This window comes from Lipomyces tetrasporus, assembly GCF_029532465.1.
Source record: "Lipomyces tetrasporus strain NRRL Y-64009 chromosome Unknown POJ06scaffold_8, whole genome shotgun sequence".
In the NCBI taxonomy this organism is placed as follows: Eukaryota; Fungi; Ascomycota; class Lipomycetes; order Lipomycetales; family Lipomycetaceae; genus Lipomyces; species Lipomyces tetrasporus.
Genome location: NW_026611603.1, coordinates 1052806 through 1076067, shown reverse-complemented (window position 1 = coordinate 1076067; position 23262 = coordinate 1052806). Strand labels below are relative to the sequence as shown.

Here is a 23262-nt window from a genome sequence, read left to right as displayed (position 1 = left end):
CGGGTTGTGACGATTACTGCGATGATGCGGCAATATGACGCCAGATCAAACACCACAAACCATCTGCAAGATATTGCAAGGCATTTATCGTTCCATCAGCAGTCGACCATCGAATATTCTCGTCTTGGGGTCTTTGTCAAAAAACGTTGCTTACATTAGCCGTCTGTTAATGTCGCGTCCAAGCGACGTTATAGAGCAAACCTTAACAACCGTATAATCCAGCTCTGGCTGCTATCGCCTTAGAGGTAACGCGGACGTAAACTCGCATACGCCATGGATGAAGAGGAGAAACTCGCGAATTTCTCTGCGATTACGGGTGCAGATCCCGAGCGCGCGCGCCAGTATCTAGGTGTTTGTGATGGCGATCTAGATAGTGCAGTCAATCTCTATCTTGAGTCTGGCGGCGCGGCCCTGGATGGTGGCCCCAGCAGGCCTGTGGCTTCTGTTCCTGAAACAACAGCTATTGTGAGTATCAGCTACGTTAATGATAATCTAAAATCGCTGACTGTTCTAGGATGATGACGATGACGCAGCTCTGGCAGAACGGTTACAGCAAGAGGAAAATCAACGACAGCCGGAACCAGTTCGAGAGCGAATAGCGCCTAGGACGGAGACCTTGGTCGAGGACTTTGGATATTCTCATTATATGCCTTCCTCAGTGCCATCGAGTCGTTGTACGTTTGCATCAATGAGCCGTGAATGGATAGAACTATTTGCTAACCTCGGCTAGCGTTGCCGCCCTCCGTTTTTAATCAAGGCCCAGAGGGACTTCCTCGGAGCATGAATTTAACGGAAACTCAATCGCGCCTGGGACAGCTGTTCAGACCGCCATATGACATTATGTCTAACTATGACATTGATACTGTATGTTTATGCGGACATTGCTCTCACAACTTCCACACCAACTCACTCGTCCCCTAGGCCAAGATTAAGGGTAGAGATCAGAAGAAGTGGCTACTTGTGAATGTCCAAGATATATCAGACTTTCAGTGCCAAGTGCTTAACCGGGATTTTTGGTCGAACGACGCCGTTAAGGAGACTGTTCGTGCGAATTTTATTTTCCTGCAGTACTCGAAGGATAACTATGATGGACAGTCGTTCCTGTCTTATTACCCCGTTAGGAGGTTCCCATACATTGCAGTCTTGGATCCGAGAACAGGTGAGGAAATGAAGTCATGGTCCGAGGTGCCAGCGCCGGAGGACTGGGTTATGTCAGGTATGTCTAACGAGAAACCTTGGAAATGAAGGAGCGGTTGGCTGATCTGTATAGTGCATGAGTTTTTGGAGAGATTCAGTTTAGATCCAAAGTCACGAAATCCTCTTGGGAAATTAGCGAAGCACAAGGTAATGAATTGTTTTGGCATTGTTCTGAAACTTCCTGCTAACGGATGTAGCCAATCGATCACATGTCTGAATCTGAGCAGTTAAATTTTGCATTGAAGCAGTCGTTAGGACAGGAAGCTGATGAGTCTGAAGAGGCCAGTGAACTCTCTAGCGTCAGCGCTGCCGAAAGCATGGATGAGGATGACTTGATAGAAGAAGTACGCTCGTCATCGCGGGATAAAGGCAAGAAGAAGATCGAGGTCATAGATCTTGACGAGGAGGAGCCTAAGGTCGAGTCAGAGCAGACTGCTGAAGGTGAGTATTGCAAACATTTGGATCTGAAAGTAGCCTACTAATATTGATAGATTTATTTGCAGCGATACAGCCGGTTGAACGATCAGAGCCGGTCGCAGACCCTACGACAACTACACGAGTACAAATCCGACTTGGCGACGGATCACGAAAGATCAGACGTTTCACTCTCACGGATCCAGTGCGCTATTTGTTTGAATATGTCAAGGCAGATATTCCAGAGACTCGAGGGCGACATTTCCAGATTATCAGCACAGACAGGAAGAAGCTTATTGAGTTTTTGGAGCAGACAATCGAAGAAGCTGGTTTAAAGAACGCCGTCGTACTGGTAGAGATAGAGGAGGACTAGTAGATGTAATTTAAAGTACTATCTAATTAGGTCTCCTTTCAAAGTTTGCCGATAGCAGTAACTAAGGGCATCATGGTTACAGGCCGAACATGTATTTTCGTAATTTATAATTTTACAGCTATATATATTACGTAGTTTTATCTGTAATGATTTTCCGCCACACTTTAAAAATTGGAAAGTTCCTTCTAAATTTTACTTACAATTGACGGGAAGATTGCTTTATGGTGCAAAACACAAGTGAGCGAGCACACGTGTTTAGAGTGGTCAACCTTTGTTTACGCGTTGCCTCACGATCCCAGTTGTCCCGGCAAAGTTTGAACCATTGCACCCGATAGCCGCATTCAGCTACAAATGACAAACTGCTGGCTCTTAATTCGCGTCGTTATCGCCTTTTAGAGACAACTATTTTGAACTCTGTTACTCGTATCAACTGGGGGTGCAATCAATGGCAGGACCAAGTGGTTCACCTCCCAGTGCGTCGACTATTAATCCTGACGACTATTACATCAAGCAGCAGAGAATAGGTGGGGGCAGCTTTGGAAATGTCTATAAAGCGTACGCGTTTTTTTGCAATATACTGAGAAGATTAAGGTGAACAGAAGGGATTCTAACTGACTGTCGGCGATAGAACTGACCGGAGGACGGGGAAACTAGTGGCCATCAAAGTCATCGATCTGGAAACCGCGGAGGACGATGTGGAAGACATAGTACAAGAAATAAAAATACTAAGTCAGATGAAGTCGACTTATGTTACTCGTTACTTTGGGAGCTATCTCAGCGGTGCGAATCTTTGGATCGTCATGGAATATTGTGGCGGCGGGTCTTGCGCCGACTTGGTATTATACCGGAACCTTTATATTGGTCGCGGTTCTAATACATTCCTTGACAGATAAAAGCTGGAGTGATTCCAGAAGATTATATTGCGACAATAATGCGGGAGATTCTCAAAGGCCTTGAGTATTTACACTCCGAGCGCAAAATTCATCGCGACATCAAGGCAGCGAATATTCTGCTCACGTCAAATGGGGAAATAAAGCTAGCCGATTTTGGAGTTAGTGGCCAATTGACAGCAACTACGCTGAAAAAGAAGACCTTTGTTGGAACACCGGTATATACTTACTTCTTGAGTCTTTGGCGGCTAATGCTAGTGCTGATGCGTCTAGTTCTGGATGGCCCCTGAAGTGATCAAGATGAGCGGGTACGACTTCAAAGCAGATATTTGGTCACTGGGCATTACCGCGATCGAACTAGCAAAGGGTGAGCCTCCTTACTCAGAAATCCATCCAATGAAAGTGTTGCTTCTGATTCCAAAAAATCCTCCCCCGGTGCTGGAGGGCGATTTCTCCAGATCATTTAAGGAATTCGTGCAGTCTTGCCTGCAGAAGGATGCGCGACAGGTATATGTCTCTTATAGTTTGAGCGTAAATATGGCTGACCTCGATCCTGCTAGCGGCTGACTGCCAAAGAATTGCTGAAAACCAGGTTCATCCGAAATGCAAAAAAAGCGTCATTTCTGACGGAACTGATCGAGCGAAAACAAGCTTGGCTTGCAGACCCTAAACGGCGAAAGCAATTGGCGAATGACGATAGTTCTGAACAGCAAGGAAGCTTTTCAACGCACAAGGCAAATGCATCGGCATGGGAATTCGATACGGTCAAGGCTACAGGAAACTTGCAAGAAGTACTATCTTTACGGGAAAAGTACAACACCATTCGGCTAAAAAAGCCTGTGTCTGAAAAGCGTGTTCAACAAACCGACTTGAATACGAAACCACCAGCGCAACGGTCCACGCCCCAGCCGTTACCGGCAGCAACCGTGATAGCATTGCATTCGGATCACGTCGAGACGCCCAGCGTACAACATATCATATCCCAATCGGGTTTAAACAGCACTCCTTCTATTCAGAAATCAATGAAAACGAATGGAGGATTGGGTAACAACGGTAGATTCCCGCCAAACCGACAAAGCGTACCAGAGATCCCGAAAGGACAGCCCACACAGTTGTCGCGGGAACATCTGTTTACGCCTTCCAGTTCTCCGAGAATTTTACATACACCGCGCGGATTGCAGGATGTCGTAATCACAGATGACGACGACGATGATTTTGAAGCGGTCAGTAGCCGAGATACTGGGCGCATTCAGGACGATATTTTTGATGATATCAACGACGATGACGAGCCTCTTGGAGTATTTGAAGGTCTCATCTTGCCAGCGTTATTTGAACTTGAAAAGCGTGCAAGAACAGAAAAGACACGTGCCGTGGTTCGGAAACTGAAGAAAGCTATCGAAGCGGCTGAAGTTGAAGAACCTGGTATAGGTGAGACATTTGTGGAAGAGCTGTGGCGTAGTCTACAGACAGTAAATATTGTCGAGACGTAATCTATCTGGCCTGTATATTGCTTAGCGAAAACTTTGTTGTCATAGAGAGATCTGCATTTGATACGAGTGGCATGGAGTTGGTGAACATTGTTCTAATAGGGTATCTTGTTTCGCTGGTGTTATGTGCGTTGAGAGCGGTTATATCCATATCATTTGCTATTCCGAATATTCCATACAAATGTAACTTTTACATGATCTAAAACTCCGAGCCGATGCACAGATCTATAATACGAAACAATACCTACCAATAATGTCATAGTCTATTTGTCACTTTTATTTTCTTTTTCGGGTGCTATCCCTGGCAATCTCTTTTGTCTTGCCTTGTTTGGCCCTCTTTCGTGACATCTGCGGCTTTTAATGACTTCTCTACCTTGGCTTTCTCCTTGCTCTTTGCCTCTTTTCGCTTCGTCTTGTTCTTCTTATTTTCTCCTTTCTCCCTTTGACCATTCTTTTCCTTCTCATTTACATCCAACCTTTCCTTCCTTTCCTTCTTTTCCTTCTTTAGCTTTTTCAAACCTTGGTCGAGAATGCTGACATCAGGTCCATCTTCTCTGCGATGCTTCCGCTTTTTACCCTCCTTTTTGTTATCATCAAAATCACTCTTGGAAGACTGCTCGGTCTGGCCACTGCTAAAATCGCCAATATCGCTTGCGCCTTCCCGTGCATGACGATCCCTGCTCTTCTTCGACTTTTTGGCTTTCGCAGCTTCCGTCATATTAGACGTTGGGCAAACCTCTGGCCGTCCAATAGTCACTTCATCACACTGCTTCCTACTCAACCGCAATGTTTGGTCGTCGATTGTTGCACCCAGTCTTTCTCCCCTGACAAACTTAATCCGAGCTCCCCATTTTCCAAGTCGATTATACGTCTGGCCTTTCTTTGTCTCAGTCTCCCACAGCGTCTCTTTACCGTCTCCTTCCTCGCCACTCTTTTCCTCAGTAGATGGAGAGTTGGTGCCACTATTAAGCCGACTCAACAGCTCCTGAAACGAGTCGAGACCAGGTGCCCAGCTGGCAGCATCTTGATTCGCTTTCGCAATACTGGCACCGAGACCCAAATTGTCGTCCTTTAATTTGATCTTGACATGTGTTGTGATTGACCGAGAAGCAGCAGAAAGACCGAGGCCGCTACCTGGTTTCCATCCGAGATTTGAAAGATGACGGTGTCCAAAACGATCAGTATCTAAACTCGGTAAATTTAGGTAAGCTTCTTTGCCCCTCCTAGACACTGAAGCGATTAATCGTAACCTACCATTAGACCAAGTCGTATTTCTCGGATCATGAGCAATCTTTTGCCTATTCCGAGGTCCGGCTAATCCAACCATCGTGTACCTGTCGTAGAATTTACGGATGTATTATTCATAGAGTATTCCGAAGAGCAGGATGGCTCACTGTAGAGAAATTTAAAGTCGGCCTACTAAATTTTTCTAGTTGATGATACCCTAACCCGACTCAATTGTTAATCTGTGGCGCGAGCCTTGAGGATGCGCTCTGTTTGGGTTAGGTGTGTTCCAGTTTCAAATGTTCTACGAGTTTGCAAGAGAAGCAGAAGTTTCCGCCCACGTCAAAGCCCACCACTGGGTCGGCTAGTCCGCCAATGGCATAATTAAGTAGGACAATATGGAAATGACAGAAATGGCTACTTTAAAGCAGGATGTATAGACTTGGTCCTTGTAACAACCTATGCCCTCCCAAACTACAAAACACTGTGCTTGTGGGTTCGGGTTTCTCTGCGGCGCGCCCCAGGCAGTGGATTTGAATTTGGAGATGAGGAGAGCTCGAGCACTGCGATGATCGCATGTTGGTGTTCAGCAATTGGAGGTTGAGTAATCAGACTTTCTCTGCTCATTCGTCGCGCAATTCGGTCTAGTTCGAACCTTGGCTATTCCGTGGTGTGGAGTTACAGATATGTTATAGTTACTGTACTTCACTTTGTCATCGTCGTCACCGTTATTTCAATCGCCAGCCGACTACGGACATACCCACGATGGAGAATAGGAGGGCTGGTTCCGTCAGCCATGCGCAAGATCGTTCAAGTACTTCTCATTCTCGCCGTGCCCGCAGTGGTTGTCTCACCTGCAGGAGGAGGAAGGTCAAATGCGATGAGCAGCAGCCAAATTGTTATAATTGCACTAGGTTGAGAAAGGTGTGCGTTTATGGGAATACATATTCGCGACCAAAGTTAGATTCACTAAGCGTGAAGTCGCACGATCATTCTACAACGATGGGTTCGGTTTCAAGCCAGATTCTCAGTGACGGAGACCTATTTCGCCAATCTCTATTTGAATTCGCAAGTGGAGACATGGTAGACCCCCGCGCTTCGTCTTTTACTGCGTCTGTGCGTCCAACTACATTATCTTTGGACACTGACAACAATTTGACGTTTGCACAGTGGGGAGACTCCTTCGGCTCCATCAATAGTCTGAATCTGCCCTTGGAATTTCCATTGGATGGTATGCCAAGCATGCCATTGTCGCCAGAATCTCGTCGATTTTCGTATTTCCTTGAACACGTCGACCCACCGTTCATCACGCCGTGTGACAGCATGAATTGGGCACGGATGAGACGTCACATGGCCGAGCTCGGGGCCCGCCACTCTGTCGTAGCGTCCGCGATAGTATCTGTCGAGGCTCTTTATGAGGCTATGGCAAATGGCGAGGATATCACCAACGCCACGTCCTTGTACTATGCAGCCAAAAGTAGTCACGCAATAATGTTGGAGGACGAACGACAAGGACTGCAGATTACTCTAACTGTTACATTTTTGCTCTGCTGCTTCGAAATCGTCGCTCAGCAGGAAACAGTGTCTATCACGTTGAAATCGGAGGGCGCGTTCATCAGGAGACTTGAAGAATGGTCGAAGCAGCGTCCCTGGCCGCCTGTGGCCCGACGAATTGAAGCATGGCTAAAAATCATTCATGCAAAGGCCCTGCATCTAGGTGGCCGAGGTCTGCTTGCTGCAAAAGTTCATTCGCTGCTCTCGGATGATGGCCAACCAACACCCTGCCTCAGTCTCCTTGATCACAATGTGGATTTCATTACCGCAGTCTGTGATAGCATATCCAGCACCCTGTTCGAGTTTTATCTCGAGACTCAAATAATAAGTACACAGTCGTCTGGTTTGAATCGACACCACCGATCAAGAGGATTTCCTGCAGATGAAATCGAGGTCCAGCAAACGTCTGAGTTGATTCGAAGACGTCTGTATTGTCTCTGGCAAGGAAGACCGAGCATACTGAAGCTCTGCGGCAATGATCTTTGTGGTCAATTTTCACAGAACCAAACTGCTATTATCACTAGATTGATAGATATTTGCAAAGCTGCGTATTTCACGGAAGTGGCACATCTCGAACGATCACACGGACAGTGGCCCAGCGCGACCCCAGAGGCTCAAGACGCCATGCTACAAGTTCGCGAGATCGTTGAGAACATTAATACTGCCGATGCAACCAAACTCGGTTCTGGGTTCATTTGGCCATTGTACATATATGCTGTGGAGAGCACAGAGCAAGAAAGAGCCACTTGGGCTGTGGAAAAGTTGCGGCAGGTCAAGAGTCCTGTCTGTCGAAGTGACTTTATTGCTGACCTGGTCCAAGGAATAGTTCAAGAGCAGAGGAAAAAGGGCGAACGGGTCGATTCGAGATATTTCTCAATTCAAACGTTTGGGATTGCGCCGCCATTTTTATGAGTGGCCAAGCAAAATGGATCTCACCCTAGATGGTTTGTTGAATCCTGATTAAGTTGTCATCGTACGATAAGATTAGCTTGGAATCGCTGTGGGAATTTGCATTCTGCGTGCAGACTGATGCGTCTGTGTCGGACGCACTTTGTGAGTCGGGAACAACAAGACGTCTGCTGCATGACCAATACATTGTCCATTTACTGGAATAAAACCAATTCATGGAGATATTTGCAACAGCACTTCTATTCGTTACGTAAAAAATGTGCAGATGGAACCATGTGAAGGCTGAGGAGAATAGATAGAATAGGCAATTTGTTGTGAATTTACCGAAGATGTTTTGGACTCTGCCGGCGGTGTATACTTTAAGCCCAACTAATCGCATTATCCTATAAACTATGTACCAAACATTATGTACGGTATGCAAGTCATCCAAGCCACCTTACATTGGAGCCAGGAGGGAGTTCGACACAGCATGAATCTTGGTACCATGTTAACGTTCACATAGTAATAGGTCACCACTGGCGATCATATAAATTTAGTTGCGCTTTTCTCACACAGAGGAAACCGCAACAGAACTTAGGTGGGCCGGGCGTTGTTGAAGAAGATGAGGATCAGACGTTTATCAGCACCTGCAGTTGAACCGCCCAGTCCGCCGAGACCGAGTTGACGACTGAGAGCAGAAAGGGCAACGAAGACCGCGAAGTCCTTTGGTGGGCCGATACCCCGTGGGGAAGCCAAGCCGATCCGGGGAAGCCCTCGGTCGCCTAGAACAGTTGAAATAACGTGACTCTATGAACGCGGGGATTCGTGTCGATTCCCCTCATAGCAGCTAGCAATGAGCCTGAATCCTTGAATTCACTGTAGACCACACTTGGAAAGATGACGATGCTTTTTGGTCATCAGTAGGAAACAATTGGACGTCCATTTCAGGGCGACTCATTACTTCAAGCAAACACTCCGCTGCAAACTTGTTCTTCCGCAAGACGTGAGATTATACGGAAAAGTGGCCAGCATCGTCTCTATTTGACTAAGTCAGAAAGATTAAGGCAAATAGGTCCGCCATGTGCGTCAGCGAAACTTATCCTAAGAAGACGAAAGTTAGCCGGGGATTCATCTTCAGATCCAAAGTTATCATAATCCGAAGAGTATTGCTGGCCAAAGTCTTCTGGATTAGCAATGGACATCAGCAAAAGCGACCGCCGCTTGCCAACGACATCTCCACAACTCCCCACGGTGCCTAGACTGTTCAACCCCTGATATTGAGGGGTTCGATAAGTCGATCGGCGACGGGACGAGTCCATACTCGAGGTGTACCATGGCGCCTTCAAACTACAATATCACTGACAATACGTCAGAGGCTCCGGTATCCCGTACAACAATCGTCTAAATTCAGCAACAAAATTTAGCCCATGCAAAGAAAGCACAACACAAATTAAGGTGGTGGCTTGTGCCGTTAGGTGGCGCATATATGGCGAGGGTCTGTGGCGTATTGACGATTACGCCCCAAAAGCGGTGCTGTCGGCCTCAAGCTTCAGGAACATAAGTTGCACTGTAGGCGCTGTGATCTGGTTGGTACCTGTCGCTACTAGTGTGGATCGGCAATGAAGGAATATGGCGGGCGGAAGGGCAATCGGTCGAGATGTCCATTTCTACAATTTTGCAGAGCCTGATAAGGCTCTTGGTGGACTGATATTGTAACCGAAAAAAACTTGCTCTCTATGCTGGGTATCCCATCTGGTCCGTATCATGTAACCTTGCGAAGCACCGGACACGACCTAACGCCGACTGACGAGCCTCTCCAGCCAGGCCACTATGATATAAGGCCATATTCTCGCAAAGGTAATGTTGATTGAAGGAAGTCTTTGTATGTAGGGGCTGCTGAATTTGACGCAGACAGAATATCTATTACAGATGAGCCATGGATAATGCGAATAATTTCACAATCATCCACAGGCAGAGAGCATACATTCCGAACTGAAGTCCGTAAAGAGACGGGAAGTGCGTGATCACTGGCGCAATTAACAGACGGGCTAATAGAGATAATTGGACTGGTCTCCATGCCGCACACATCTTCCCATTGTCCAGTGAAGATTATTGGGTGCAGAATGGGTTTTCTTCTCGGTGGATTGCGAACAAAGGAGAGCGTGACACGGGGATTAACTCATGCCAGAATGGCCTCCTTATGAAGCCCACTATCCATGAGTTATTTGATGGATTTTATTTTTCTATCAACCCAGACGATGATTATAAGATAATCTGTTTCGACGAAGATAATGAGGGAATAGACGGGAGAATACTTGACCGCGTTTGTCGAGATCCAAATAGCGATCGGAGTGTAAGAGATGAACTGCCGCGGTGGCACTTTCGTCAAGCAGTGTTGGCGAATATGAGAGGGGCTGGCGAACCAAGTTTTGAGACTGACTTTCCACCTGGAACTGATATAATGGGGGAGATCCTCAGCGGGCCAGCAGCAGCCAAGCGGATGGAGGCAGAGATTTCTTCCCGATTGGGTGGCTATTTCTTGCCTGGGACTGTCCAAAGCCTATAGCACAATCATGATTCGCTTGAAAGCGTCCAGCTGGAAATAAGTACCTGTGATATCTGGTTCATACTTGAATATTGTGAAGAATTGGCATTGGTCTAATTTGTTAGAGAATTTATATATAATGGGGGTAATTTATATTCATTATTAAAGGAGATTACTTGACAGAAAATCTGAAAATGTAATTGAAGAGTCCAGGTCGGACGGTTGTGGGTTCCGAGGATGACGGCAGTGAAATTCAGGCACAAGCACAATGACTCAGATTGGTAAATGGCTCCTAGGTCTGCTCATCCCACCCTAGCCATACGAGTAAGTATTCGATCCCGTGCCTGTCCGGCAGCTGTTGAGAATCTCGTCCACTTCGTACTCCAGCTCGGAATCGATCTCGAGTTGTGGGGCAGGGGCTTAGGGCGGCGTGGAAGATCGAACGCCACAAACTTCTTCAACAACGAAGTATGGAAGACTTTATGGATGCGCATGTCCGCTGGCAACTCCAATCCACAAGCCGTGTTTCCAATGCACTCGCTGACGGTGAAGGGTCCGAGGTATCTGTCATCAAACTTTGCGGTCACACTCTTAGCTTTCAGGTTCCGCAGAGGCTTCAGAGAGGTGATATCATACCGATGATGGCGATTGAATATAGTGCATGGTCGTGCTGAGCCGTCAGCATGCATGGGCGTACCTCGTCATGTAACGCCGCCAATTGCTGGAGTCGATCGTAGCCCGCCGCCGTCGGTGCTGCGCCTGCGGGAACGTCAAAAGTGGTCCGTGTGGTGAGCCATAGTTCGCAAAATATGGCGTCATCTGAATCGAAGCGTTAACCGTATTGTTATAGGTAAAGTGCGCAAATGGCAACGGTTCGCCCAAATTCCTGAATACCTCGTGTGGTTGATGCGCTCTGGCTGACCGTCAGATTGTGGATGAGGTTTACATGGGTTTCGTACGTTTCGTCGCTCAGGACGATTTTGACAAAATTACGGGAATTGGCGTAGCAGAAAGGGTACAGAACTTGCCCGCGGAGTAGGACGATTGTCGAGAAAACAACGGCACGTTAGCATATGAGCTATCGATGCGATGCGTCGTTTTGTTATCGCTGTGGGAGGAGGTATCGCACAGAGAGTGCTCCGGATGGAAAGTGTCGCTTATGGAGGAAAAGATTCTCGGTATATTTCTTAATGAGATCTCAGTGATGAATGTACTGTGGAGGGGACGGTGAAGATCCCAGGTTACTCTCTCGCTTCCATGGTGAGCTGGGTCACCATGCTCCAGTTAAGTTTCCAGTTAATCCATATGTCACGTGACTGATTAGACTTGCGGAGGATAAGCGAACCGATCGCCGACACGAATGTAGCCGAGCCGACCGCCGTGGATAGTCGGGTAGTCTATGTGAATGATGAACAAAAACGTGCATCATGCTGCAATCACATATCGATCGCTGCAGATTCATACTTGTTCGTAGGAGTACACGCGCGATGTCTGAGGTTTCCTCGGCCTATCGCTTACGCTCGGTCTCTCTCTCAGTGTCGGCTTATAATGGCTCACACGAAGGCGATTGGCTGTCGGTATGGAATATTAGCGTGGTTGGCCATAGTGTTAGTGTCATTTAGCTGAACGCCTCGGCTGGCATCCAGACTTCGTCAATATTTAGCCTGCAGGAACTCCAATGGCCGTAAGTGTTTCTCCACTCCTGATTCTTCACGTCGGGCCGTTTGCTTTTTTATCTAGAATCCGCAGAGCCAGTTCTACGGCGACATTGAAGAACAGAACGCTATGTCCTCCCAACAGTCTCAGCACGAGCAGAAGTGGTGGAAAGAAGGAGTTGTATACCAAATCTACCCTTCCAGCTTTAAGGATTCAAACGGCGATGGCATAGGGGATATCCCAGGCATTATCTCGAAGTTGGACTATCTCCGCGAGCTCGGAGTGGACATCATATGGATATCTCCACATTACAAAAGTCCTCAGGTTGATATGGGATATGACATTTCCGACTATGAGGACATTCATGAGCCTTATGGTACTCTCGAGGATTGTGAAAGGCTCATTCAGGCTACACATGACCGGGGAATGAGAATCATTTTCGACTTGGTCATTAATCACACCTCGGATCTTCACCCATGGTTTCTCGAATCGCGATCTTCGAAGTCCAACCCGAAGAGAGACTGGTATATCTGGCGTCCCGCAAAATACGACGAGAATGGCAATAGATGCCGTCCGAATAACTGGCGCAGTAATTTTTCCACTCCTGCCTGGACTTGGGATGAAGACACGCAGGAATACTATCTTCACCTGTACGCGTCGGAGCAGCCCGATCTAAATTGGGAGAACGAAGAGTGCCGACGCGCGATCTACGATACCGCGATACGGTTTTGGCTGGAGAAAGGCATTGATGGCTTTCGCATCGACACGGTCAACCGTTACTCAAAGTATCCTGGTTTGCCTGATGCCGAGGTCACTCAGCCAGACGAAGAGACCCAAATTGCGGTCAAATACACCACTAATGGTCCACGCATACATGAGTTCCTAACAGAGATCAATGATATTCTTGCGCCGTACGATGTCTTCACGGTTGGCGAGCTTCCATGTACGCCGAAGCAGTCAGAAGTCATGGAATACATTTCTGCCCGGGCTAAGCAACTTAATATGGTGTTCAACTTCGATACAGTGGACCTCGGAACCACGCCGGGTGATCGCTTCAGGCTCAAGCCATATGGAAACGTGGATTTCAAACGCGAACTTCTCAAATGGCAATCTGCGATTGCGGATAGTGATGCATGGACAACGGTGTTTCTGGAGAACCATGACCAGGGTAGGTCAATTTCGCGGTTTGCGTCAGACCTCCCCGAATACCGTGTACAGGCCGGCAAGATGCTTGCTATGATACTCGGGACAATGACGGGCACTCTATTCTTATACCAAGGGCAGGAGATCGGCATGATCAATGCGCCACTTTCCTGGCCGGCACATGAGTATAAGTGTATAAGATCAGTGAATCACGTTGAGAAGATCCGTGAGAAAACGAATAACGATCCAGCGGCATTGTGCGAGGCGCTCAAAATATTGCAGAAGGTTGCCAGGGATCATGCAAGGGTTCCAATGCAGTGGGACGATTCTCCAAATGCCGGGTTTTGTTCGGCGAAGGTCGATCCGTGGATGAGCGTTATTGACTCGTACAAAACCATCAACGTTGCAGATCAGATGGGCCGCAAGGACAGCGTCCTGGAGTTTTGGAAGAGACTTCTATGCTTGAGAAAGGAGTACAAGGAGCTGTTCGTCTATGGAAAGTTTCAGTTAATAGAACAGGACAAGGACCTGATGCTCTTTGCTAAATATGGTGCTGGTATGAAGTCGTTGACCGTTGCTAATTTGTCTAGTGAGACGAAGAAGTGGGAGATGCCCTCTTCAATGGCAGTCTCTGACATGAAGCTAATCATTGGTAACATGACGGGCGCTCTGGATCTGTTGGGGCCATATGAGGGGAGAGTGTACATCAGCACACAGTGAAGTTAGTGCCTGAACTTGTTGGCATGCTCAAGTACACAGAAATAGTTGGCAATAAATCTGAATGTCTTCATAATGCTGGAAACAGGGAGTATTGAACCATTTCACGAACAGAAGTTTCACTTATTTAAACACGCGAATTCGTAACAAGCTATTTACGTACGATTCGGCTCAGGCGTTACTAAATTTGGCCGCGTCACCATGGTAATCATTAACACCTTAGCAACCGTTGTATAATAAAAGAGGAATGGTGCTCAGGGCACCTGACGTCGATGTATGCGCTTTCGAGTTATAGTCCTAGTTATTGATTCAAGCAGTACAGCTATTTTGTTTAGTTAGTCTCCTTAGACCTCTTTGTACGAACATTTTATAGTGTGCCGCCTTGGACACTATAGAAACGTGGTTCAGGGGGGCCGAACCAAACGTATGGCAGTATGAAATCCCATAATAATGAGCCGCATTGTTGGCGGCAATTTTCTACTTGGTTCAGGGGTGATGGTTCTGTACACGAGGAAAGTATGAAATTCTGAAATCGCGGATTTGCATAGTGAAAACGGGCAGAATCGAATTGCTGATTTTTTCTAAAAATTTTAGTAATTTAATTGAGATTTTTAGCAAGCAAATTGGGCGAGTTATTAGTTTCGCGTTGTTCTGCAGGTTTGTGAGAGGGAAGGCATGGTATGAAAAATCGGACACACGGGGGCGATCTGTGTACATTGAAGAGGTGAGTTCGAAACATTCTGTCGCATCGTCAAGATAGAGTTCATGATTTCGTGAAGCAAGGGGCCATCTAAACATCTTCATTCGTCCAGTCGCTAATCTGCCACGATGAGGCACCATCGTCAATGTCCAGTTTCAATGTCGTAAAGACGATTGTGTCATACATCTCGCGGGCAGCGGCCCGGGCGTTTTTGTGCCGGGGGCCGGTACCTCCCGCTCGCGCATCCTCCCGGCTTCTCCAGAGACCTATGAGTAAAGTAAGCTTTTTGACAGAAGTCCCGAACGTCCATCGAATGTACACGTACAGGTTGCCAAATTTTGGCGGCTCTGGTTCTGTGTACCGAACCAGTACTTCAGCAGACCCCCACTAGCCACAGCCTCTTGATGCGAATGAGCATCGAGATCATGCAACCGCTGCAGGTCGATGTCCGGATACAACTTTGACCGAAATGTGACGACGTAGAATTTCCGTTTCTTCCACTGGTAACCTTCTGCGGCTGCCAGATCACGGAGAAAGTCGATAACCAATTGCCAATTGAATGATTCAATAAATGGAGCCGTCGCATAATCCTCGCGAATGGGCTTCAAGATGGTTAATGCCTTGGCCAGCAGTTGATTTGGTGTATCCAAGCGTCTCAGGTCGAGCAGATGCAATTCGTCGTTGTAAGGCGAGGCGATCAATCGATTATCCGACGTGGCGGCTTTCTCATGGCGTTGATGGCCGAATTGAAGTTGCAAAGCAGCTGCTGCATGGAACATGAGGAGCTCATAGTCCTTCGTAACAAGACTGTGGTGAACGAGCGAAATCGGTCCAGTTAGAGCGACCTCGGCTGGATTTGCTGCCAATGTCGTCTCGGTTTGAACAAGACTTCCCGCGGCGACAGCCATTTGTCTTCGCGAATTAAATGAAACGATTGCCAACGGAAGTGCCAGATCAGTAAGTGCTTTCAGGAGTTCCCTCTGGAAAACTCAGCTGAGGAATAAGTGAAATCGACGTGATGAAGAAGAAGGGCGTCTTATTCCATGGAGTGTAGGATATGAGTCAAAGTGTGTCTCGAATTGATGCGCTGTATAGCACTAATGATTGCCCAATGCATGCAAGCAATCACGTCTAATTGAAGAGCACGCTAAACCCAGCAGAACAGCAAAATCTGGAAGAAAAAGAGACAGAACGAGTACAGAAGCGAATCCAAAGGACAGGGTAGTTATATCAGGAGCTCCCTTTGAAACGACATACTGCCGAGAAATGTCACCTTTTCTTGACCCACTATCGTGCGCAAGAATCCAGAAGGCAAATTCGGAAGATTGCGTGCGATCTAGAGGTCTCAGTAAACGCCTGTTTTTGTCAAAAACTTTGAAGCTTGATTTGACAAAATTGGGCCACAAACGGGAATTTTCGGAATTTAAAAATTCAAATTCAAACTTCATAACGGAGTAGACATATTGACTTTTTGGTACAAATTTGGCCGACTTTTGATATGATTTGACTTTGCGAACAATGGGGCAAGGGTTATCACATTGGGCGCTGACCTATTGAACTTCTGTAGCTCGCAGTTTACAGTGACTTGTGAGTTGTGACAAAAATGTAGGAGTCGGGTTCTATCATACCTATAGTCGGCTGTCGGTCTCGCGAAAACGCGTCGAGGCAGCGAGGGACTTTGTATCGCGCGTGAAGTGCCCCAGTCATCAGGACTCCAGTAGTGTCCGCTCTCTACCCATACTTGCTAGCTCATAAATTTTAAACATATCAAGCATCCTTCCTTTGCGTTTGCTTACCGAATCACTAATGAGCTCTCAAGGCAACGTCACTCAAGGGAGCATTAACTCCTTCCTTTCACCTGCTTCTCCGTAACGTACGAAACAGACGAACGCGTCTGATACATATGAGCGCAGCGATTTAATGGTTTGAGAAGATGAGCCATCAACTTAGTCGGAACATGTATCATCCAGGTACAAATCTACATCTTGAATTTGTTGGCAGATATAATTTCGACTCTAACAGACTCTAATGCGGTGTTTCGGGCAAAATTCAAATGCAAATTCAAACTTTTTGGTGGAAACAAACTCAAATTCAAATTCAAACTAAGTACCTTGGGTCAAAAATCAAGCCCAGATCCGCGATCTCGAATTTTGAAAACTCAAAGTTGTGGTTCAGCAAATCAAACTCCAAAGTTTGAATTTGCCGCGTTTGTTGAGACCTCGAGTGCGAATCAGGGGCCCTAACCCTGACCCTGTACAAAATGCGCAATTCGAGCACGCAATCCGTCGCAATTCACCAGCAGATTTTGGCTGGGAGCTTCCGGCCGTCTCCGTCGGACATGTACAGTACAGTACCGCAGAAATCCCGACGGCAGACGATAATACGCCACGTCATCCATGGCCGACAAAGGTCATAGATAAGGACCCGTGTTGTCGGCAATAATAATCATAGTCTTCTTCGGGAGTCTGTAACTGTGGAATATCCTTATACCATGCTCGGGATGGGTCGCTACCCTTACCCTAGTCAACCAGCACATCAGTCGGACCTCACTACCCTTGCCCTAGCCGGACCTGTCGGACCAGGGTTAAGGTTCTGTGACCCTGGACAAATAACCTGGGCGGTCAGGGGCCTTAACCATGATTGAGGGTGACTTCACGCTGACATTTTGGCGCGATCAGACTCGTACATTCGCAAAAAATTATCGTGCATACGCAATGACCAGATTTTGGCAAGGCCAGAGTCGCACACTCGCAAACTGCACCCGCAAACTACTCACGTGATATTCTGTTTTCCCGCTCCAGGCACGACGCGTCGCGCCTCTGTTTTCCTACCAAGTTTCTCTGATTTATTGCTCCACCCTTCCTTAAGAAATGCCTGTCGACACTCGGCGAAGACTCCAACAACTCCGAAGACGCCGCGAAGAGGAGGAAGACGCGATTGAAGACGCGGTTGTGATTGCAATTATGCTCGAAGCGCTAGGAACCGCAAACGTTAGACGGAACCGCTTTTACTTTACGCGTCCTGTTCTCCTTTCTCCGAAAAAGAGTCCGTGGCAGATTCTTCGTGATTCCTGTGACGAAAAGGCCTTCTTTATCTTGACGACCGGACTCAGTCCAACCACGTTCAACTACGTGTTGGACTGCGGTTTTCGCGACGCGTGGGACAAGGCACCGGTTGCGCGCGACGACGTCTCCGCCCATAGTGAAGCTCGTCCGCATCAACGATCTCTTGATGCTGACGGGGCATTGGGCCTGGTACTTCACTTTTTGAACTCGTCGATGACGCAGTTCACCCTGCAGGAGGTGTTTGGCATTGTGCCGTCTGTTTGCTCAAGTTACCTTCAACATGGTCTTGAATTACTTCTGAAGGTCCTCAAAACTGCCGTCCCGGATGCGACGATAGCGTGGCCGAAAATGACGGACCTTCAGAGATATGCAAGTTTAATTCGCAATCAGCATCCAATGCTGGAAAATGGGTTTGGTTATGTTGATCGGCTGCATTTGCCAGTCCAACCAAGCAGCTGGGGATGCGGAAATGCAGGATGCATACTATGATGGGAGAGTACTCGAACATTTTTGTATTCTCCCCGGTGGGTACCATTCTCTATGCAATGATTAATGCCCCAGGGAGCATGCACGCTGCTACCGTGGCCAGTGAACTATTCCAGAAGCTAATTCACGAGACCGAAGATGGTTATTACTTAATTGCCGACACAACCTTTCCATCGAGGGATGCACTTCGACATAAGATCAAAACGCCCCTGAAGTCCAACTTCACTGCTTGGCCGGAGGATCCTGTCGAAAGCGCGACCCTAGCTAGGACCAACGAGCAAATGGTATCCGCACGGCAGGCCGCGGAGTGGGGCCTAAGCGCCTTGCAAGGGTCCTTTGGTAGGCTGAAAGTTCCTCTCCCGGCTAACCATAGATTCCGTCGCGTTATCATAGAGAGATGTTGCCGAATTCATCAGCTTCGAGTCCGGCTCTTGGGAATCTCTGAGATTCGATCAAAGTACGAACCAATTTGGAACGAATCGGACGAAGGCGTGTAGCAATATGCTGTTTGAGGACATTGCGAAGTTTGATCGTACTAGCCAGTTCTATAATGGAGTTTGATGTCTTATTTGTGTATCGATTTAGCCAGTAGCTAATTGACTGTTTCTATTAAATTGTAACGACGCTGGACTGGACTAGACTTGAGATAAAACAAGATATATTCTTATGAGTACAAGAATACAAGGACTTGTTCCTTGAATTGTCTTAGAGGACAAACCCCTCCTTATATACGCGTCCATAAGCTAAAATAATAACCAAACTAAACATAGAACAAACTAAACATAGAAACAAAGCTAAACATAGAATCAAACAAAATCAAACAAAACTAAACGGCGGCTGGAGAGGCGCAGCGGAGGAGGCACTTCGCCCGAGCCGCATCAGGTCCATTACATAAATATATACATGCTAATCGAAGTAAAAGATTCTACTTAGAATCCCTGACGAGCCTATTCAGAGCACGATCCTAGGGACGACGAAGCTCTCTTTGTTACATCTGTGCGGATCTGTTGAATCTGTAAAAACTCGGGGACGTTCGAGTTCGGTACTAGCAACTTTATGAGGTGGGAAACCAAAGCTCAGATATTTTAGAATCTATTATTCGAATACAACAAAGAAACTATCGCGATATGGACGTCGGAACTGAAGCTCCGTGTCAGAGTAGAAGTTGTCAGAGGCGCTGTCCGATGTTGGTGTACGGTAATTCACCATGTAGGTGCCAATGTCCGGTCGTCCAGTGAAAAAAAAGTAGAACGAGTTCTAATGTGGAAGGCGTAAAGCTATTTCTACAAGTAGAAAACGTACAAAAAGAACTCGTTAAAGGAAGAAAAAGAAAGAAAGAAAGAAAGACAAAAGAAGGAAACAAAACTAATGGCCCCAAACGGTCACGTGGCCCGGACGACTGTAGTCCGCGAAGGCGCAGCCGAGTCGCTATCGGGCGTAGCCCGCGACACTCCGAGCGTCCATAGTCAGCTGACTAAAAAAAGAATAGGAACATTAAACATAATTACACTGCAAGTCCGAGAACAGAAACATTATGAAGGAAACATTATGGCGGCAAAAATAAAAACATTATGACGGCAAATAGAAACATTTGGTCGCTGGCGTGGCGCAGCCAGGGTCCCAGACGTCAGGGCACTCAGGGGCGACTCAGGGGCGACGTGAGTGGCGTCAGGGTAAACACAAAACAAAACGACAGTCCCGGCGGGGCCCTAACGTTACCCACTTCTAATGGATCTCCTTTAGGCCGGCCATATCGGGATCGGGGCATGGAGAACGTAATTGTCGTCTGCCTTTCTCCTTGTTGAGACGACTGAAGACCTGCTCGACGTGTCCGCTTTCTTGTAATGAGATTTTGTCAGAATCCTACGATGAGGAAAGATGTGTATCGACAGCTAGTACTACCTTTATTTCAAATAGTATCGACAAAGAAGAAAGAGAAGAGGAAAGAGTCAAAGCAACGCTATTAAACAACTATACTCCCTGCCGGGTCCGGGTAACACCGGCAGGACAAAGATAGGATAACAAGATAAGAGATAAGAGGCCCGGCCCTCACAGATTTTGGTGGGGCAGTCACCGCGTCCGGGGCAGCCTCAAGCCTGGATTTCACCTTCCATTGCTTTTCACAAGTACATCGGATGACAGCCACTCAAAAATTTCCCGAATCTTCGTAAACTGATCGTGTCAAGGTCCTACGATGAGGAAGGGAAAATGTGTATCGACAACTAAATAACTACCTTTATAATATATAGTATCGACAAAGAGAAAAGAGAAAAGAGAAAAGAGGAAAGAGAAGAGAGAACAAAATGCAAATGTCGTCTCTGCCGGGTAACACAGACAGGACAACGATAAGAGATAAGCGATAAGTAGCCTGGCCCTCACAGATCGTCATCCCTGTTCATTGATATCTGGATCTTCATCTTGCCCTAGGTCAAACGTCTGGATTTCTTTAACGAAGTCGACAGAATCCAGAGAATCCTCAAGATCACTAACGTCGCCGCCATTGCTTGTTACAGACTTTGTACTTGTCGTCGAAGGAAACAAGTGGTGACGTGTGTTGAAACAATTGTTAATGGAAACGAGGAAGTGGCGACACAATAAACCGTTTGCTTCGCGGACTCAAGAGCAAAGAGGGGGACAAGTGTTTGCAGATATATCGACTGGTCATGACATAGAATCGGCAGGAGCAAAACCACTTGGATCTGTCAGTGTGGAAAACAGAATCTTCCGCGAAAGTTTCACAAAGTCATGATACATATGCGGAAATTCGCGGTTGCATTGAAGCTGGTTCAACCCTGTTAATTCTCGCGGGCACCAAAGTGGTTATAATCACATGACAGAGCAGACTGCCAACTCTCGGTCGAACAAATGGGGATCGGTAGACCTTTTTCAAAAGTCTCCAATGACTCTCTAATCGCATTGTCGTTCGGGACCGTGGTATGACTGGTGCAACATCGCGACGCCCACTGAGTGAAGCGATCTCCCACCTTCCACGATAATCATTGTGACTTGGACGGTACCAATTAAGGTACAAATAGCGGAAAATAGCGTGCTGATCGATCTTTCTGCAGTAGTCAAGGATCTCATGCACGCAAGCAGTGTGAATGTCAATCCAATCTGAAAATTGCATTCCAGACGTTGGCATATTGTCGTTGAAATTCACCGCCGGTAGTGAGGGGCTGCTCAGTAGGTGTCTCTTCACCAATGCACGTACGACTCGCATCTCTTTCTGTGTCGGCTTCCTCTTAGATCCATTCGACAGAACCCAGTCCTCGGTCTCCTTATCATTTAAAAAATCAAGGTGATTCGGTCGAGCAGTCACAAAGAGAGAATTCATCATATTTCTCAAAAGTTGTCACCGAAGGAAGGTTTAGGGTGATTCACCATACAAAACTGTGATTGAACGGAAATTTAGAGTTTCAGAGGAGTTGTTGTTTTGTTGTTGTTTTGGCCGCCACTTCACAGATTTTAGCCCTTGCCCTTTCGGAGCCCAAACGCCCCTCATTTTTATGGCATAGATAACATATAACCTCGGATTACAACCAGCAGAGCATTCAATAAGGGTTCATAATTACAATGAAAGAGCGGTACTCTCCAGCAGTCTCTCTAAATCCTATAACACGGATCATACCATTAGCTATGATTTTTTAGCAAGAGCATTGACCTTTTTTTCGTCTTCGGTTAACATTTCAATATTTAATATAACCAAGTAGTGCCTGGACATATAACCTTGGATTCAGGGGCCTGAATCCGGATGGAATGATGGAACACCACACACTAACGAGCCGCACACTGGCCATTGTCACCCAGGATCCAGGATTCAGGGTGTGGATTCAGCGTCTTGACTGTTGCATCAGATACCTTCACTCGACACAAGTAATTGGGAGTTAAACGAGGCATAACGAGCTAGAACAGAAAATATAAAATTAGCCCCTCTATTGCTAACTTATCCATTCCACCTCTGTAGCTAAAGTCACGGATGGTATTACTGCAATAGTGCCAAATGTAATTTTGATGACTGTGCCCGGTATCAGGTATGTCAAATTGATCTCCTGAGTCTCAGTAAAACCTGATTTATCATTCTGATGCACCGGGTCTGCCCACAAATACCAGGTGCATCATTCTTAGTACTTGAGAGCCTCATTTGGCCGTGCCTGGTTCACGTCAGGGCACTAACCGTGACGTCCACCAACAATGTACCTTTAAACAATCCTAGAACGTAAATAACCCTATAGAAATTTTTTTTAAGAAATAGTAGCTGTCGCCGCTACTGAGGAGGGATGGCTGCTAAAATGGTGAGGACCCACAAAGATGAATACCGGAGACTGGCAGCCGCTGCCAGAGACTACCTCGCAATTCCAGCCTTTGAAGTGGCTGTTGAAAATTATTTAGTGACGGAAGAGATTTGCTTGGGTTAATTCGGCATTCGATGGAGGCCGGAACCATGAGAAAGCTTACTTTACTCGCAGACCACTATTCAAGAGGAGTTGAATGATAATTTTGTGCCTTTTGTGTCTCTTTATTATTATTTATTTGTCCTCTACGTGTGCATTTCAGAGCAGATAATTAAAGTCACATGCCTGACTATACGATTTTTTTGCGAGTAACCAAGCTCAGCGCTCGTATAGTTAATCGTAAAATATTCCCTATGGAAACGAATCTAGCACCAAGTAAATAAAATTGATGTACCCAGTTCAATTTCCTGTACTGGGTATGTCATTTCAACGAACTGAGAATTTTGGCCAGAGGTTCTCAGTACATCCAAGTGATGTGCTGAGTCAGGGCTAAGCCGGAGTTTATAATTCTGATGCATCCAGTCCACCGGCGCAACCGACTACGTCATTTACCCATCTTTCTTTAGTGATGTGAGTTCGTCATCTTGAAATACTTGCTTCACATTGAGTGGAATATCCGGAAATAATATGC

The 23262-nt window shown here is 46.7% G+C and overlaps 9 protein-coding genes across 9 annotated transcripts; 6 read left to right on the top strand and 3 right to left on the bottom strand.

Moving 5' to 3' along the window:
• The first annotated feature begins 66 nt into the window (after nucleotides 1–66).
• POJ06DRAFT_144261 (thioredoxin-like protein) lies at nucleotides 67–1993 on the top strand. Its single transcript, XM_056184574.1, has 7 exons — nucleotides 67–465; nucleotides 515–674; nucleotides 731–864; nucleotides 922–1216; nucleotides 1271–1344; nucleotides 1395–1638; nucleotides 1689–1993. The coding sequence occupies exons 1-7, from the start codon at nucleotides 274–276 to the stop codon at nucleotides 1982–1984; spliced, it is 1395 nt and encodes a 464-aa protein (XP_056042361.1). The 5' UTR covers nucleotides 67–273; the 3' UTR covers nucleotides 1985–1993.
• Nucleotides 1994–2264: 271 nt separating this feature from the next.
• Nucleotides 2265–4505, top strand: POJ06DRAFT_258315 (kinase-like domain-containing protein). The gene is made up of 5 exons (XM_056188259.1): nucleotides 2265–2539; nucleotides 2613–2820; nucleotides 2874–3092; nucleotides 3148–3381; nucleotides 3435–4505. Exons 1-5 carry the CDS (start codon nucleotides 2430–2432, stop codon nucleotides 4362–4364), a joined length of 1701 nt encoding a protein of 566 aa, XP_056042360.1. The 5' UTR covers nucleotides 2265–2429; the 3' UTR covers nucleotides 4365–4505.
• Nucleotides 4506–5749, bottom strand: POJ06DRAFT_258311 (uncharacterized protein). The gene is made up of 2 exons (XM_056188258.1): nucleotides 5616–5749; nucleotides 4506–5546 (listed from the first exon to the last, which is right to left on the bottom strand). Exons 1-2 carry the CDS (start codon nucleotides 5686–5688, stop codon nucleotides 4657–4659), a joined length of 963 nt encoding a protein of 320 aa, XP_056042359.1. The 5' UTR covers nucleotides 5689–5749; the 3' UTR covers nucleotides 4506–4656.
• Nucleotides 5750–6587: 838 nt separating this feature from the next.
• Nucleotides 6588–8051, top strand: POJ06DRAFT_282777 (uncharacterized protein; the record flags this gene model as incomplete). The annotated part of the gene is made up of 1 exon (XM_056190057.1): nucleotides 6588–8051. One exon carries the CDS (start codon nucleotides 6588–6590, stop codon nucleotides 8049–8051), a length of 1464 nt encoding a protein of 487 aa, XP_056042358.1.
• Nucleotides 8052–9656: 1605 nt separating this feature from the next.
• POJ06DRAFT_282776 (HNH endonuclease-domain-containing protein) lies at nucleotides 9657–10593 on the top strand (the record flags this gene model as incomplete). Its single annotated transcript, XM_056190056.1, has 4 exons — nucleotides 9657–9739; nucleotides 9808–9884; nucleotides 9939–10024; nucleotides 10045–10593. 4 exons carry the CDS (start codon nucleotides 9657–9659, stop codon nucleotides 10591–10593), a joined length of 795 nt encoding a protein of 264 aa, XP_056042357.1.
• Nucleotides 10594–12275: 1682 nt separating this feature from the next.
• POJ06DRAFT_144185 (maltase) lies at nucleotides 12276–14403 on the top strand. The gene has a single exon (XM_056184573.1). The coding sequence runs from the start codon at nucleotides 12358–12360 to the stop codon at nucleotides 14089–14091; it is 1734 nt and encodes a 577-aa protein (XP_056042356.1). The 5' UTR covers nucleotides 12276–12357; the 3' UTR covers nucleotides 14092–14403.
• A 385-nt stretch (nucleotides 14404–14788) lies between these two features.
• Nucleotides 14789–16143, bottom strand: POJ06DRAFT_277296 (uncharacterized protein). Its single transcript, XM_056189709.1, has 2 exons — nucleotides 15114–16143; nucleotides 14789–15054 (listed from the first exon to the last, which is right to left on the bottom strand). The coding sequence occupies exons 1-2, from the start codon at nucleotides 15694–15696 to the stop codon at nucleotides 14879–14881; spliced, it is 759 nt and encodes a 252-aa protein (XP_056042355.1). The 5' UTR covers nucleotides 15697–16143; the 3' UTR covers nucleotides 14789–14878.
• A 1301-nt stretch (nucleotides 16144–17444) lies between these two features.
• POJ06DRAFT_144168 (uncharacterized protein) lies at nucleotides 17445–18413 on the top strand. Its single transcript, XM_056184572.1, has one exon. The coding sequence runs from the start codon at nucleotides 17659–17661 to the stop codon at nucleotides 18340–18342; it is 684 nt and encodes a 227-aa protein (XP_056042354.1). The 5' UTR covers nucleotides 17445–17658; the 3' UTR covers nucleotides 18343–18413.
• A 2175-nt stretch (nucleotides 18414–20588) lies between these two features.
• Nucleotides 20589–22220, bottom strand: POJ06DRAFT_258299 (uncharacterized protein). Its single transcript, XM_056188257.1, has one exon. The coding sequence runs from the start codon at nucleotides 21674–21676 to the stop codon at nucleotides 21083–21085; it is 594 nt and encodes a 197-aa protein (XP_056042353.1). The 5' UTR covers nucleotides 21677–22220; the 3' UTR covers nucleotides 20589–21082.
• Nucleotides 22221–23262: the final 1042 nt, after the last annotated feature.